Here is a 17546-nt window from a genome sequence, read left to right as displayed (position 1 = left end):
TTAATGCGGTGGAAGAATTCCCAGTAGATAAGTGGTACACAAAACTAGACTTATACAAAAACGTGCTCTTCTTCAAAGTCTAACCCATGTTTGTACCATAAATCAATTAGCAACAAAAGACAGGTCTTCATCTGCTCATCATCATTTTCACACCTTCAGAGGCTCTCATGTTCCTTTCCCTCCAAAGTTAAAACAACTTGCAATTCTTCTAGGAGTTGAAATCCAAAAGACCATTATTTTTTACTTTTTTTCATGATTAAATCCAAAAGATCATTATAATGTTCAGTTGATTGGTCCAAGTGCCCTATCCCATATCAAAGGCATTTCCAATAGAAAAGTGACAGTCTTTTGGAGTCGCTGAATTTTGTTGAGAACTGAATCCAACATGAAGTGAAAACTTGTTGACTTTCAAATGTTGTAGTCAGCATTTTTGATGTGGCCTTGTGATTGATACATCTCCTTTTTTGGGATGTAACAGTTGGTTGACTCACATCCTTTTTATGTCAAATTGAATTAAGCTGTTTCGCTCTGGCATTGTTGTTAAAATAAGAGTTAAATTATCTATTTGTATAGATTGGAGGGAAAGGCGGGAGTCATCTTTTAAAATTATAATTGGTAAGATATTTGTAATCCTAAAGCTAATTTACCTTTAAAGTCATTCGGTCTGAAATGGAAACAAGGAATGATTCAGTGTTGGGTTCAAAATTGAATTTGAACATCTCCTTGGCCCAATTCCCCGCAACGCCCAGGATTGAACATTTGTAGCGTGGACAAGATAACATCGGGACCCGACATAACTAAGAATTGGGATGGGTTTGGCTCTGCTCCCTTGTTAATAAAATGGATCTTGGGTCTAATTCAACCTAAAAGCTAGCTCATGAAGTGAGGATTACCCAACTCAAGACCATATAAGGGGTTTGTGAGAAAGCACAAGAGAAAAATATATTAGTGATACAATGAGCCCTATTTATACAGTATATATCCTACCCTTATTCTATGTAGGACTAGGACTAATTCATAATATTTACATAACTATCTAACACTGCCCCTCAAGTCGGTGCATAAAAATCATATGTACCGAGCTTGTTACATTAGTAACTAATACGAGGACCAGTGAGAGACTTGGTGAAAATATCTACAAGTTGGTCATTTGACTTCACAAACTTCGTAGTAATATCTCCTGAGAGTATCTTCTCTCTGACGAAGTAGTAGTCAACCTCAATGTATTTAGTTCTCTCATGGAACACCAGATTTGATTCAATATGAAGGACAACTTGATTATCACACACAAATTCCATCTTGTTGATCTCACCAAATTTCAACTCCTTGAGCAGTTGTTTGATCCAAACTAGCTCACATGTTGCCATAGCCATTGCTCGATATTCTGCTTCTGCACTAGACCGAGCAACCATTTTATGTTTCTTGCTCTTCCAAGATACCAAATTACCTCCTACTAAAACACAATATCCAGACATAGAACGTCTATCAGAAGGTGATCCTGCCCAATCAGAGTATCCAACAATCTTCTCATGGCCTTGATCCTCAAGCAATAATCCTTTGCATAGAGCTAATTTTATATACCGAAGAATGCGGACAACTGCATCCCAATGACTTTCACAGGGAGAATCCATAAACTGACTCACAACACTCATAGTAAAGAAAATGTCAGGTCTAGTCACTGTGAGGTAATTTAATTTACTAACCAACCACCTATATCTTGTAGGATAGCTAAGAGTCTCCCCCTGTCCCGGCAGGAGTTTAGAATTCGAATCCATAGGAGTGTCAACAGATCTGTAACTTCTCATTCCTGTCTGCTCAAAAATGTCTAAGGCATACTTCCGTTGTGAGATCACAGTACGTGAGCTAGACTGAACGATCTCAATACCCGAAAAGTACTTTAATCTGCCCAGATCCTTAGTCTGAAAGTGCTGAAAGAGATGATGCTTCAACTTAGTAATACCATCTTGATCATTGCCGGTAATAACAATATCGTCAACATAAACCACCAGATAAATACAGAGATTTGAAGCAGAATGCCGATAAAACACAGAGTGATGAGTTTCACTACGAGTCATGCCAAACTCCTGAATAACTGTACTGAACTTACCAAACCAGGCTCGAGGAGACTGCTTTAGACCATAGAGGGACCGACGCAACCGACACACAAGGCCACTAGACTCCCCCTGAGCAACAAAACTGGGTGGTTGCTCCATATAAACCTCTTCCTCAAGGTCACCGTGAAGAAAAATATTCTTAATGTCCAACTGATAGAGAGGCCAATGGCGAACATCAGCAATGGATAAAAAAAGGCGGACTGATGCTATTTTAGCCACGGGAGAGTAAGTATCACTGCAATCGAGCCCAAATATCTGAGTATACCCTTTGGCAACAAGACGAGCCTTAAGTCGATCAACCTGCCATATGGACCAACATTTACTGCATACACCCAGCGACAACCAACAACTGATTTACCCGAAGGAAGAGGAACAAGCTCCCAAGTACCACTCGTATGTAAAGCAGACATCTCGTCAATCATAGCTTGTCGCCATCCTGGATGAGACAGTGCTTCACCTGTCGACTTGGGGATGAAAATAGAGGACAAAGATGATACAAATGCACAATGGGGTGATGACAGACGATGGTAACTTAAACCGACATAATGAGGATTAGGATTAAGTGTGAACCGTATACCTGTTCGTAGTGCAATCGGTTGACTAAGAGGAGACAAGTCCGCAGTATTAGCAGGGTCAAGTGCAGGACGTGAATCAGATGTGCCTGATGCTGGGAATTACTGTTCACTCCGGAAAAATGAAAAGGTTGTTGGAACTTGATGAAACTTAAATGAAAAAGACTTCGAATAACCTCCTGAATAATATGTCCAAAAGAAGCTTGTCGGAAAAATCACTGTAGCTGCTGGAAAATCTGTGTAGTTGCCGGAAAAATCTCAAAGTGATCGGAATAAAAAGAAAAAGGCATGGGTAGGCTTGGAATGGCCACGCGAATAAGCTGTCTGAAAGAAAAAATTTGAAATCTGGCCGGGAAAAAGCCACACACGCCGGCGCGTGGGGAAGAACTCGGCGGTCGGTTGCGCGCGTGAGGGTGCGTGAGAGGTCGGTTGCCGGAGATATGTGCGTGAGGGTGCGTGAGAGGTCGGTTGCCGGAGATATGCGCGTGAGGGTGCGGGTGCGTGAGAGGTTGGTTGCCGGAGATCTTTGGTGGGGTTTGGTCGCGGAAGCCTTGGGGACCCTGTGGTGGTGTTGGTTTTTGCACAACACCAACGGAAAGTGATTTTGTTACGGACAACCTCTTAAGTCGCTGGAAAATTGCACGGCGACAAGGTCTTTCTTCCCGGAAGTCGCTGGAATGATGCACAACGATAAGTTTCTCACTAATGCTCTGATACCATATGAGAATGCACGAGAGAAAAATATTATTATTGATGTTAATTGTAATACAATGAATTCTATTTATAAGTACACATAATATATAACCTACTCCTATTACATACGGGACTCAGACTAATTACATATATATTCACAAAGCTATTCTAACAGTGAGAAAGCACGGGAGAAAAATATATTATTGATATTCTATTCAATTATAATACAATGAGCTCTATTTATACAATACATATCCTACTGCTATTCTATGTGGGACTAGGACTAATAGCCTGTTTGGCCAAGCTTATTTTTGGGCCAAAAGTGCTTTTTTTGGCCAAAAGCACTTTAAGCCAAAAATTGAGTTGTTTGGCCAAGCTTTTGAAAGGAAAAAAAGTGCTTTTGAGGAGAAGCAGAAGCAGTTTTTGAGAAGCAGAAAAAAGTAGCTTCTCTCCAAAAGCACTTTTCTGAGAAGCACTTTTGAGAAAAATACACTTAGAAGCAGTTTTCAAAAGCTTGGCCAAACACTAATTACTGTTCAAAAGTGCTTTTCAAATTAATTAGCCAAACACAAACTGTTTCTCACCAAAAGCACTTTTTTAAAAAGTACTGTTGAGAAAAATACTTCTCAAAATAAGCTGATTTTGGAAGCTTGGCCAAACAGGCTATAATTCGTATTATTTACATAACTATCTAACAGGGTCCCTCATCCAATGCGGACTCTTAAACACATGGAAAGCTTGTGCTAGATTTTACTTGGAAAATTAGACATAGTAAATCAAGTCTTTTGAGCGGTTGTATCATTTGCAGATATCAGGTCATGATGGGGGAACTGGAGCAAGCCCAGTAAGTTCAATTAAGCATGCTGGCGGTCCCTGGGAGCTTGGACTTACAGAGACGCACCAGGTTATTTACTGCAGAATTGAACCATTTTCAGTGTCTATGTAATACTTCTTCTCATTACATGGAAGTAACTTGCCTTTTATACTTCAATTATTTCTAATTCTATTTATGTTTTTTCATTGAACGGATCTGTGCAGACACTCATAGAAAATGGGTTAAGAGAAAGGGTTGTTCTTAGAGTTGATGGTGGATTTAAAAGTGGATTTGATGTCATGATGGCTGCAGCAATGGGTGCAGACGAGTATGGATTTGGTTCAGTAGCAATGATAGCCACGGGCTGTGTGATGGCCCGCATATGCCATACAAATAATTGTCCAGTTGGTGTTGCCAGTCAGGTAGCCTATGTCCCGTTTTCGATCATCTTTATCATGCTTATTGATAATTGATGAATTTCTGTATAATTTTGTTTCTCAAAACTTTCAGAGAGAGGAATTACGAGCTCGGTTTCCAGGGGTTCCAGGAGACCTTGTTAACTACTTTTTGTACGTTGCCGAAGAGGTAACCTTATGCTCACATGTATAATGTGGTTGAAGAAATTCTATTTTCTGTTTGATCTTTTGTAGTTTTTGGAAAAGAATAGTTTGTTTATTTCCTTTTTTGCATTCTGACTAAATGTTTTCTGCAAAAAGTTTACCTTGGATAACTTGGGGAAGAAACAATAGAATGGACAGTAAAGGGTTAATTATATATTGAAATGGTTCTTTTTCTTTTTATCAAATACATGGTTCAACCATAAATCAAGTTATCCCAGCTACCAATACATATGTGTATTTTCTCTTTACACCAAAATTATAAATGAAAATACATTACTCTCACTATTTTAGAATACACTCTTTATTCTTTCATTCCAGATGAGCCAAGCGATTGTTCTTCAAGCTGTATTTCTTTTGGTGCTGTCTTCTGTAATTTCCAACTCGTGACTTCTTCTCCCTCTATCCTTTGTAAAACCTTTTACAATGTTGAACGTCAAGAATGCCAAGGTCTAAAGCTCAGCAGCAGATCTGCAAGCAACAGGATATGGTCTGTATTCTTTCTGCAGTTCTCATACAAGGAGCACAGACATAGCATATCCAACCTTTTCCTTACGTAATTTTCCGTTAAGATTGTTTCTCACAGTACAGACCAAGTAAAGAATGCTAATTTCTCAAGTGCCTTCTATACCAAACCTTCTCCCTTTCTGCAGTCCTCATACAAGCAACACCAACTTAGCATGTCCACCTACTTCTTCCCAGGTAATTTGTCGTTAAAATTGTATCTAGCACAACTCATCAAGTAAAAAATGCTGATTTCTTTTTTGCCTTGGTGTACCACACTTACTCTCCCATAGCTTCCTCTTATCCCTTTAGACAGCTCAATCTAATATGGTCTCACCGAAGATGATTTCACTACTCCCCCCCCCCTCCTCCTCCCCCTCCATGACACGCATTCCTTACTGAGCTATCATATAGTTTCTGTAAGAACTTATGGACCTCCCAATCTCAGTTATAAATGGTCCTGAAAATAATATCTTGAGTGATCTCCTGGCTATCTCACTTCGGGTAGTCGGGCATTGTAACCTCCATTCTTTTTTTAACTAAACCTAACACATGTGGATGTGCCTCCTACAAAGTTGTTCTTCCCCACAAAAATGCTTCCAGGATAGTATCCTTTCACTGTTCCAAGAGCCTATACAATGTGCTCTTTGACCCTATTTCTTGCCTTCACCATCCCCTTTGGTACACTTCGCCCGTAAGAGTCCATTACCTCATCCAAAAATATCTACTGTTCACTAATTTCATATTTAGGCATTTATTATCCTTCTCCATAAAGTGATCTTCCGTTGAGTGAATATCCACACCCACTTCTCAGTAATGCTGCATTGAAATTAGATAATTTCCGGATCCGTAGTTCCCCTTCATGTGTGGGAACTGTTATCTTTTTCCATTCCACCACATTCCACCAAATGTAACTTCTCTGAACCCTCCTTTCCTTTGTACAAGAATCTCATATTTTCTCCAATATTCCTGTTATGCCAAAAGCATAGAAATAAAACTATATGTGGATATTTCAACATCATTTTCCCTCAGGCTAATATTGTTGCTTCCACATGCTCAACCTTTTCTCCAATTTCTCTTTCCAGAGATTCTTATCTTTGAAATTCCTTCCAAGAAGTAACACCAGATATGTTGGTGTTTGGTACTAGCCCATAACGATCAAAGTCGAAGCGTGAGCCTATTGGTGAAGCAAATCCAATGAAGCAACAATTGGTACCATAGAGAAGCGGCCATAAACTAGAGAGTCTTGACCAATTTGGAAGATCATTTAATGTGGTTGAAATGACTGAATTTTAGGCTGTTTGACCAAGTAGAGGAAACTGAAGCCACAGTACTAGCGACATGGTTTTACAGGAGACAGTTTCAGATAAGGGGTTTGGTCCGGGAACACCAATATCAGTTTGCTGAAGATTCAGGTGACACACACAGAAATCACATATTAAGTTGACAATGATATTAGCTGTGATCTTTCTGTCTGACTGTGACACTCCCCATTGATTTTTCGACTATAGAAGTGATATGAGGGTGATTAATTGTGTTTGAATTGCAATGCTCAAGTTTCTAATGAGGAACTGGAAGAACTGATCTGTTTACAAAGTCACTTCACTTAAGCAAAAAATGCAAGCAAGGATTTGATTTTAGAAATTAGAACCAGCTATTTATCTGTCATGGGCATTTTCATTTGCTGCAAAATTTTAGTTTGAGCTCATCAGCTAGGCCCGTCTTTATTTGTATGTGCTAATTTCTTTTTCTACTATCATTGGCCAGGTAAGGGGCGTGTTGGCTCAACTAGGTTACGAGAAACTGGATGACATAATTGGACGCACAGATATACTTAGACCCCGAGATATATCATTAATGAAAACTCGACATCTTGATCTTAGTTACCTCCTCTCTGTAAGTATTTTGAAAGATGGTTGATCTATCGATCAATTGACAAGTTAGTTATAGTTCATGTATTACTTTCTTCCTTTTTTATTTGGCGAAAAGAATCAAGTCATTGCATTATGCTTGTAGAATGTTGGGTTGCCTGAGTGGAGCAGCAGTATGATAAGGAACCAGGAAGTTCATAGTAATGGTCCTGTTCTGGATGATGTTTTGCTTGCAGACCCAAAGGTAAGTGTGAGAAGTATAGCACGGAAAAGTTTTATTAATTATGTCTAAATTGTTGTACAATGCCCTATTTATATACAGTGATTACATAATAATAGGTATCTACTGCCCGATGTGGAACACTATACATTATTAACTATTTAACACTCTCCCTCAAGCCGGTGCATTTAAATCATATGTACCAAGCTTGTTACCGTAGTAACTAATACGAGAACTAGTAAAAGACTTGGTGAAAATATCTGCAAGCCGATCATTTGACTTCACAAAATTTGTAACAATATCTCCTGAGAGTATCTTTTCTCTGACAAAGTGACAGTCGATCTCAATGAGTTTAGTCCTCTCATGGAATACCGAATTTGACGCAATATGAACAGCAGCTTGATTATCACACACTAGTTCCATCTTGCTAATTTCTCCGAACTTCAACTCCTTGAGCAACTGCTTGACCCAAACTAGCTCACACGTTGCCATAACCATGGCCCGATATTCTGCTTCGGCGCTAGATCGAGCAATTATATTCTGTTTCTTGCTCTTCCAAGAGACCAAATTACCTCATACTAAAATGCAATATCCAGACGTGGAACGTTTATTAGAAGGTGATCCTGCCCAATCAGCATCTGTGTACCCAATAATCTGCTCGTGGCTTCGATCCTCGAATAGTAATCATTTGCCTGGAACTGACTTTATATAGCGAAGAATGCGAACAACTGCATCCCAGTGATTATCACAGTGAGAATCCATAAACTAACGTACAACACTCACAGGAAGAGAAATGTCAGGTTTAGTCACTGTGAGGTAATTTGCCAACCAACCTCCTATATCTCGCAGGATCGCTAAGAGGCTCCCCCTGTCCTTGCAGAAGCTTAGCATTCGGATCCATAGGAGTGTCAACAAGTTTGCATCCTATCATTCATGTCTCCTCAAGAATGTCTAAGGCATTCTTCCGTTGTGAAATAACAATACCTGAGCTAGACTGAGCGACCTCAATACCTAAAAAATACTTATCATTGCTAGTAATAACAATATATCAACATAAACCACCCGATAAATACACAGATTTGGAGCAGAATGACGATAAAACACAGAGTGATCAGCTTCACTACGAGTCATGCCGAACTCCTGAATAACTGTGCTGAACTTTCCAAACCAAGCACGAGGAGACTGTTTCAAATCAGAGAGTGACCTGTGCAATCGGCATACAAGACTACTAAACTCCCCCTGAGCAACAAAACCAGGTGGTTGCTCCATATAAACTTCTTCCTCAAGATCACTGTGGAGAAAATCATTCTTAATGTCTAACTGATAAAGAAGCCAATGACGAACATCAGCCATGGACAAAAAGAGGCGAACAAATGCTACTTTAGCCACGGGAGAGAAAGTGTCACTATAATCAAGCCCAAATATCTGAGTGTATCCTTTTGCAACAAGACGAACCTTAAGCCGATCAACCTGGCCATCCGGGCTGGCTTTGATTGCATAAACCTAACGACAACCAACAATAGACTTACCTAAAGGAAGAGGAACAAACTCCCAAGTGCCACTCGCATGTAAAACAGACATCTCATCAACCATAGCATGTCGCCATCCTGGATGAGATAGTGCCTCACCTGTAGACTTATGGATGGAAACAATGGACAAATGGTACAAAAACATAATGTGGTGATGACATGCGATGGTAACTTAAACCAGTATACTGGGGATTAGGATTAAGTATGGATCGTACACCTTTTCGGAGTGCAATTGGTGCACTAGGAGGAGAGGTGCAGAATCTGATGCACGACGTGAATCATCTAGCCCTGATGCTGGACGTGGACGATGATGATAAGTCAAGAGTGGTGGCCTTGTGGCTGGGGATGTAGGACGATCAACTGTAGACTCCTTAAAAGTCTGAATAGGTAGTAGTGGTTGTGGTGGTGCTGTGGATGTGGACTCCTCACAAGTAGGTACAAGTAAGACTGCAAATATATTAAGATGATCAGAAGAAGTAAAGTAAGGTTGAGACTCAAAAAATCTGACATCGGCTAGCATAAGATACCTACGAAGGTCAGGTGAGTAGTAGCGATACCCCTTTTGAACCTAAGAATAACTAAAGAAGACACACTTAAGAGCACGAGGAGCCAACTTATCTTTTCCAGGAGCTTAGTTGTGTGAACAAAACATGTACTCCCAAAGACATGAGGAGAAAAATAGTATAAGGGTAACTTAGGGAACAATACTGAATGTGAAATCTGATTCTGTATAGCAGATGAAGGCATCCGACTAATCAAGTAACAAGCTGTAAAAACTACATCGCCCCAAAAACGCAGCGGAACATGGGACTGAATGAGAAGTGTACGAGCAATTTCAATGAGATGCCTATTCTTTCTCTCTGCTACCCCATTTTGCTAAGGGGTATACGGACAAAATGTTTGATGGATAATTCCTTGAGAGGTCATAAACTGCTGAAACTGAGAGGATAAGTATTCTAAAGCATTATCACTACGAAAAGTGTGAATAGAAATACCAAATTGATTTTTAATTTCAGCACAAAAATTCTGGAAGATAGAAAACAACTCAGAACGATCTTTCATTAGGAAAATACAAGTACATCTTGAGTAATCATGAATGAAACTAACAAAATAACGAAATCCTAAGGTTGAACTAACTCTACTAGGACCCCATATATCAGGATGAACTAAAGAAAAAATAGACTCTGAACGACTCTCAGCACTACGCGGAAAGGTGCCTCAGGTATGTTTCCCAAGTTAACACGACTCACAATCTAATGTAGACAAATTAGGCACCATCTTCTGAAGCTTGGATAAACTCGGATGTCCTAAGCATCTGTGAATTAGGTCTGGAGGGTCTGTAACTGGACATGCTGTGGAGGGATTGAGTGAGTTAAGGTAGTAAAAGCCTTGTGATCCACTCCCTGTGCCAATCGTCTTCCCCGTACTGCGGTCCCGCATAATAAAAGAATCATCAATAAAATATATACCACAATGGAGGGCACGCGTCAAACGACTAACAAATGCAAGACTAAAAGGACAACCAGGGACATAAAGAACGGAATCTAGAGTGTCATAAGATGAGGATTAGTTTGTTCCACTCCTTTTGCTTTAGTTTAGAACCCATTGGCTAAGGTAACAGTAGGAAGAGATTGTGAATACACAATATTCGACAAAAGTGATTTATTACCAAAGATATGATCAGAAGCTACCGAGTCCACGACCCACGGTCCAAGAGTACTAGACTGAGAAACGCAAGCAAAAGAATTACCAGCAACATGAGTATCACTCCGAGCAACCGAGGCTACTTGTGGAGATGTCTGCTTATTTGCTCGATACTAAAGGAACTCATTATATTCCCCTTCGGATAAAGAAAATCCCTGATTACCTGTAGTCTCTGTTTGAGCAACATTAGCGTTTCTGGGTAGTCGACCATGTAAAGAATAGCAGACTTCACGAGTGTGTCCAAATTTATTACAATAAGAACACTTGGGTCGAGATCTCCCAGAACGACCTCCTCCTCGTCGATTCTCCATAGCTTGAAATGTCCGATTTTCCATTGTCTGAGATGCGAGAATAGAGGAATCAACAGTTGGTGGTGAAACCATTGTGTGACTGGGTGGCGCAGCAAGTCGAAGCAATCGAGAGAATAGTTCATCAACTGTAGGGAGCGAAGGACTAGCCAAAATTTGGTCTCTCACCGAGTCAAGGTCATTAGGCAGTCCAGCAAGTGTAAGAACTAGAAACATCTTCTGTTGCTCTTGTTTTTCAACACTAGCAGTGACTGACATCAACTTCTCAAATTCCTCCATAACTGCCTGCACCTGTCCGAAGTAGGTAGACATCCAATTCATGTTTCTTTAAGTTTGTCATCCGAGATATCACATCATAAAAACGAGATATGTCATTGGTGTATAAAGTACAAGCCTCTCCCAAACTGAATAACATGTCTGGAATGGACGAAACAAAGGCATTATCTTGGAATCAATCGATCGTCACAACAAACTACATAATTGATCATCAACTTTCTCCCGGAGTGCTTTGGCTTTTTCATCTCTATCACTAGTCTTCTTGGCTAGGTGATCTTGACCCTTGCACCACAACTCAACAGAAAAAGCCTATGCTAAGTAGTTTGAACTTCCCATTAAGGGTTTCGAAGTAATCATCAAACTTGAATTTCCAGAACCCGTGCTTTTAGAACCAAAAACATCAAACCCCAAAGACATTGTTGGACCAAATAGCACAGACAATCAAGACCAATAAAAAGCTCACATGAACAGTGAAGAATAAAACACCGTCTCTTGTCAGAAACTGAACTGTTGCCAAAATCTGCAAATAGTCGCCGGAAAATAAAAAAAATTGTCGGAATTTGGTGTAACTTGGACTGATAGGCTCGGAATCACCTCGCGAGCCAACTGTCCAAAAGGAGTTCCATCAAAAACTGGCCGGAAAAGGGTTCACGCGTATGACAGACGCGTTGTCGGCGCCGGAGGTTCTGGGTGTGCGTGACGACGCGTGACTGGTCTTCTGCCGGGATGGTTTCTTGGGCTTTGGTTGCCGGAGCCTTCCGAGTATGTTGGTGGTGTTGGTTTTAGCACAATACTCACCAAAAAGGAGGTGACGCGATCAGATCTGGAAAAAGTCACTGTAAGTTGATGCACAACGACTGTCCGACCTTTCCGGAGTTTCTCACGGGTGCTCTGATACCATGTGAGAAGTATAGCAGGGAAAAGTTTTATTAATTATGTCTAAAGTGTTGTAGAATATCCTATTTATATACAGTGATTACATAATAATAGGTATCTACTTCCCGATGTGGGACACTATACAATACTAACTATTTAACAGTAAGGTCACTAAAATTTTTTCAGCCATAAATCAAAATGTCCAATAAATCATGTTAAGAGAATGAAGCTTGAGCCAAACTCAATCCTAAAAGCTATCTCATGAAGTGAGAATTCTCCAAAGACATATAAGGAGATAACAACCCATACCCTTGGGACTCTTAACACACCCGCACTTTGGAGCTTGGACAACATACTATGGGGCCCTTCATCACTTGCTCTGGTTCAAATCGCTCAAGTTCTTTTTTTATTTCAAGTTAGTTTATAAATTTTTGTTCAATTTGTTTCAAAATCTGATAGATGTTTTTTAGATGCAGCAATTCTGGTTAGTTTTTTGGTCGGTTGCTGATTCTGATTAGTGTTTTAAGATGAAGCAGATTTATATACATTCCATTTATTTTATAATTTCTTGAAATTTTTATAATTTCTATGTAATTTTACCTTTTTCTAATATTTAATTTTAATTTTATTAATTTGTAAAATATTTAGAATTAAAGATACATGGGGCTTACGCCCGACTTACACCTTGCCCGTATCAGGTAAAACGCCTCGCCTTGCGCCCTCGCCTTTCAAAACACGAAATATATCTCATAATATTTTGTCTGTGACACAAGTTTATTTGGTGCCTTCTGAATTGAAATGAAAATTCCATCGAGAAATTTCCATATTCTTGAAGAAATTATAAGGGACCAATGGACAAACTTTTAATATGCAGATATTTGATGCGATTGAAAATGAGAAGGTGGTCAACAAGACTGTTGAAATATACAATATTGACCGTGCTGTATGTGGGCGTATTGCGGGTGCTGTGGCTAAGAAATATGGTGATACTGGTTTTGCTGGGCAGCTGAACATAACGTAAGATTATCTTTTACGTATTTGCGATTCTAATAATTAGAGTCATATATCATCAGTATGAACAAGTATGTCTTTCTCGCGATGCAGATTTACTGGGAGCGCTGGCCAATCATTTGCTTGTTTTCTGACACCTGGAATGAACATCAGACTTATTGGAGAAGCTAACGACTATGTAGGAAAGGTTTGTTGAACAAATAAGATATGCCCCATGTGGATTTGAAACTCTCTCTGTTATGGTTTTTCCTAACAGGCCATTGGTAATTGGTTGAGTGTTATTCTGGTAACACATGCCACATGTTGTTTCTCCGATATGCGAAGTAATATTGCCGAGCTGTTTAGTAAGCTCGTTATCTGAATTTTAAGAATACAATATTCCATCCATACTAACAGAAGTTACTGGTTCAAATTTCAAAGGGCATGGCTGGAGGAGAATTGATTGTAACTCCTGTTGAAAATACTGGATTTTGTCCGGAGGATGCCACCATAGTAGGGAACACCTGCTTATATGGAGCGACAGGTGGTCAAGTATTTGTCAGAGGTAAAGCAGGGGAGCGTTTTGCTGTGAGGAATTCTCTTGCTCAAGCTGTTGTAGAAGGCACTGGGGACCACTGTTGTGAGTACATGACAGGAGGGTGTGTTGTGGTGCTTGGAAAGTAAGTATTGTCTGTTGTTCACGTTCCACTCATACAGTGTAGGATTCGTAACATGGATTTGAGCTATGTTTTCTTGCTTACAACAGGGTTGGTAGAAATGTAGCTGCTGGTATGACTGGGGGTTTGACATACATTCTTGATGAGGATGATACCCTTATATCTAAGGTTTGATTCAAATCAACTTTGTGAACGTTTGTACATTCTGTTCATGATGTTGATGTCTTCAAGTGCCTCTCGATTTGCTTTTGTACAAAGTTTATGAATTATCTGGATCTTACATAGGTTATTTTACATTCTAAAAACTAATCATATTAAATTGCAAAATTTCCTTGAAATTCATGCTAAAGAGAAAACCAAGACTAATACTAAATTTATGATCTCATTAATGTACATAGAAAATTAATGGAAATTTGTAGAGTTCTTTTTCATTTATAATGGTGATATCCATCACAAGCACAACTTGCCCATAACTTGCCTATTTCATCGGGTATTCGGTTATCTGTTATCTTCCTCTAGCACATATATCGGGTAACTCTGCACATTAATGTTTAGACAGATGGGGAAAAGATCACCTAGCGTGTTTTGACTTCGTCGGCATTTGTAGGTTGGTCTCTCATGGTTCTCATTCCACTTCATTGATCACTAGAATTCTTTTAGGAAATCACTCTCTGGACTTGATCCATAAATTAGAAGTCTGCTACAGAATAGTTGTTGTTCCCCAGACACCACTTGTGGGATTACACTGGGCTGTTGTTGCTACAGAATAGTTGTTGTTGTCAGATCAAAGCTCAGTAAGCAGATAATTCTTGCCCTGTAGTGTAAGATTTGAAAAGAGTAACTAATTTTCTTAGCAGACCTTGTGGTGAAGTTGGATCATAAGTTCATAGTGCTGTAGCTTTTATTCGTTTTTAGGAAGCTTATTTTGACAGCTATACCTTCAGATGTCGTGAGTGATAATTTTCAGCACTACCATAATGTATTACATATTCGATTTGGTTTCTTGAAGCTGCATTCTTCTCCATACATTCTCTAACACTCTTAATATTCGTTATAGGTAAACAAGGAGATTGTTAAGATCCAGAGAGTGGTTGCTCCGGTGGGTCAAATGCAGCTAAAGAGCCTAATCGAAGCCCATGTGGTAAGTACACGTATAATTTTCTATGCCCGTGCATGTGTACGCCCACCCTCATATATACAATGCTCGACTAAAGATACAGCTCATTGGGCATAATTACATCTTTGAAGTGTCATTTATGTGGCTATAATTTGATTTGATAGTCTCCTGTCAAACTTTTTCAAGTATATGGTCATCTATAATTCGAAGTGTTTGTTTTTGTTTTGTTTTTGTGGGGGAGGAGGGGTTGAGTGGGTGGTTGTCGTACTTCACTTAAATCTTTCTTTATCCAAAGATATTATCATGGGCTTTTGGCCTTCACCACAAGTATCAATAATACGGTTATTGATGATGTAAAACTTAACACGAACGGCATCCGTCCTATTCTTCGAAAAATTTAGGTGGGCCAGCCAATTTTTAGACCGCTAATTACTGTTTAGTCGCTGTTTGAAATGTTATTGCAAAATAGTCGGTGCTCCATTAAAATAAGTTGGAAAGGACTTTTCTGCCCTTTAGTTTCCAACATTAATATCCTCATGCCTGAACTTGCGACTATACAAACGAATATTCTCTTAGCAGCTTAGATGAATAACGTAGCCGAAGAACCCCTAACAGATCGTTGTTTAGAATTATACTTTCTGATCTTATTAAGTTTTCGTCTTACTTTCTAAATATTTTCCACGAGCTCCATGATTCTATCCTTGACTTCTCAACTGCAGAACTAAAAGCTCCATGACTTTATTCTTGAGTTCTCAATTTTAGAACGACGAACCCCATGACTCTATCCTTGAGTTCCTAATTGTAGACCCACGAGCTCCATGACTCTGTCCTTGAGTTCTCATTGTACAAGCACGAACTCCATGACTCTATCCTTGAGTTTCAGATTGTAGAACCACAAACTCCATGACTCTGTCCTTGGGTTCTTAATTGTAGAACCACAGACTCCATGACTCTATCCTTGAGTTTCCAATTGTAGAGCCATGAACTCCATGACGCTATTCCTGAGTTCTCAATTGTAGAACCACGGAATCCATGACTCTATCCCTGAGTTCTCAATTGTAGAACCACAAAGTCCATGATTCTATCCTTGATTTCTCAATTGTAGAACCACAAAGCCCATGACTCTCTCTGAGTCCCCAATTGTAGAAAACTCTATGACTCTCTCCTTGAGTTCCTAATTGTAGAACCACAAACTTCATGACTCTATCCTTGAGTTTCCAATTTTAGAACGACAAACTCCATGACTCTATCCTTGAGTTCCCAATTGTAGAACCACGAACTTCATTACTGTATGTATGATGCTTCTTCTCTAGCTTGGTAAAGAGAAAGCTGTATACACTAACACTTCAAAACCATCTACAAGTTCATTGACTAATTGACGAAACTCTGGATGTTGCTCCTGTGTAGATCTTAAAAGTTTGAGGATTTTGCTTTCCTAGTTCCAGAAGCATAGGCTGCAATACACGATCCAACTTGTACGTTTAGACAATGACAATAATAACTGACCAAAGAGGATTTCAGAGAGCACTACTTGCTTTTAAAATGCGCGGGTTAGCTTGAACCAAAGAACGTAAAGCTTGAAGCTGTTCAATTTGTTTCTCTTTCCTGCAACTAACGCAAAGAAGAAGCAGCGTACAGAAAGATGGGGAAAAGATGAAGTGTAGATTTTCTTAGGGGTAATTTTTGTCCAACTAATTATACAGTGGCTAAATATTGATTAGTTTTAGGATGGTGGCTAATTTCTAGTTTCCCCTTTTTCCCTATTTTTCTTCTCTGCTTCTTTGGGTCGAAGTAGTCTTTTCTAATAGATTTATATTCATTATACCTAGGAAAAAACTGGCAGCACGAAAGGCTCAACTATTCTCAAGGAGTGGGACAAATATTTGCTACTGTTTTGGCAATTGGTTCCACCCAGTGAAGAAGACACTCCGGAGGCCAGTGCTGAATACGAGCAAGCTGCTGCTGGGCAGGTCACTTTGCAGTCTGCAGAGATACCATTGAAGTAAATCTCACATGCGCACAGCCATGACCATGGTTCTAAGCAGGAGACAGTTTGTACAGGAAAGAATGATATTGTCTGCACGGAAGGACGGTTAAGTCTGAGGGATCAAAACTCTTAAAGGTGCAAGCAACTACCTTTGTTGAACAAGGCTGATCTTTGTGATGCTTCAGCAGCTGTCCAGTGATGCCGTAGAAACGCTAAATTCTTGATAAATTATGGCATAATATTGCCGTTGCTACTATTTGCTTAGCCGAACAACTTGGAAATTCAGGTACAATGTTTTAGACCTTTTACTAGTTCTTGCCCCTAATTTTTTTCTTTTAAGGCGGTTTTCATGCTTGTGCTTAATAAGTTGTAACTTGTATCATGACATTAACAATTTCATGAATGTGTAAATTAAAGTCATCCAAGCAAATATTTGTTTGTTGGCGCACCGATAAGTTGCAGTGCCAAAAGCTTCCTTTTCTTTAATCCTGAATAATTCAAATACTACAAGGAAATGATATTTCAGCGTGACGATGAGCTATCTTATACATATTTACGAGAAAATGATAAACTATCTTAATGACGAAGACAACTAGAAAAATCACGTTTTGAAAATGGTCCCGGATGGTTAGTTTTTGAACAGCTTTTTAATATTTAGCCACCATTTGAAATGTATT

At 39.4% G+C, this 17546-nt stretch overlaps 1 protein-coding gene across 1 annotated transcript in view; it reads left to right on the top strand.

Moving 5' to 3' along the window:
- LOC107781744 (ferredoxin-dependent glutamate synthase, chloroplastic) overlaps positions 1-17299 on the top strand; it is a 44831-nt gene extending 27532 nt beyond the window's left edge. Inside the window, exons 23-33 of the mRNA XM_075230850.1 lie at positions 4188-4283; positions 4418-4615; positions 4704-4778; positions 7082-7210; positions 7331-7429; positions 12973-13115; positions 13203-13296; positions 13530-13768; positions 13855-13933; positions 14823-14906; positions 16712-17299. Coding sequence (XP_075086951.1) covers positions 4188-4283; positions 4418-4615; positions 4704-4778; positions 7082-7210; positions 7331-7429; positions 12973-13115; positions 13203-13296; positions 13530-13768; positions 13855-13933; positions 14823-14906; positions 16712-16888 — 1413 coding nt within the window. The 3' untranslated portion in view covers positions 16889-17299. The remainder of the gene's footprint in view (positions 1-4187; positions 4284-4417; positions 4616-4703; positions 4779-7081; positions 7211-7330; positions 7430-12972; positions 13116-13202; positions 13297-13529; positions 13769-13854; positions 13934-14822; positions 14907-16711) is intronic.
- Positions 17300-17546: the final 247 nt, after the last annotated feature.

The sequence above is a fragment of the Nicotiana tabacum genome, chromosome 15 (genome assembly GCF_000715075.1).
Source record: "Nicotiana tabacum cultivar K326 chromosome 15, ASM71507v2, whole genome shotgun sequence".
NCBI classification, from domain to species: Eukaryota; Viridiplantae; Streptophyta; class Magnoliopsida; order Solanales; family Solanaceae; genus Nicotiana; species Nicotiana tabacum.
The sequence above is the reverse complement of the archived record's forward strand: the minus strand, read 5'-3'. Positions and strand labels throughout refer to the sequence as shown.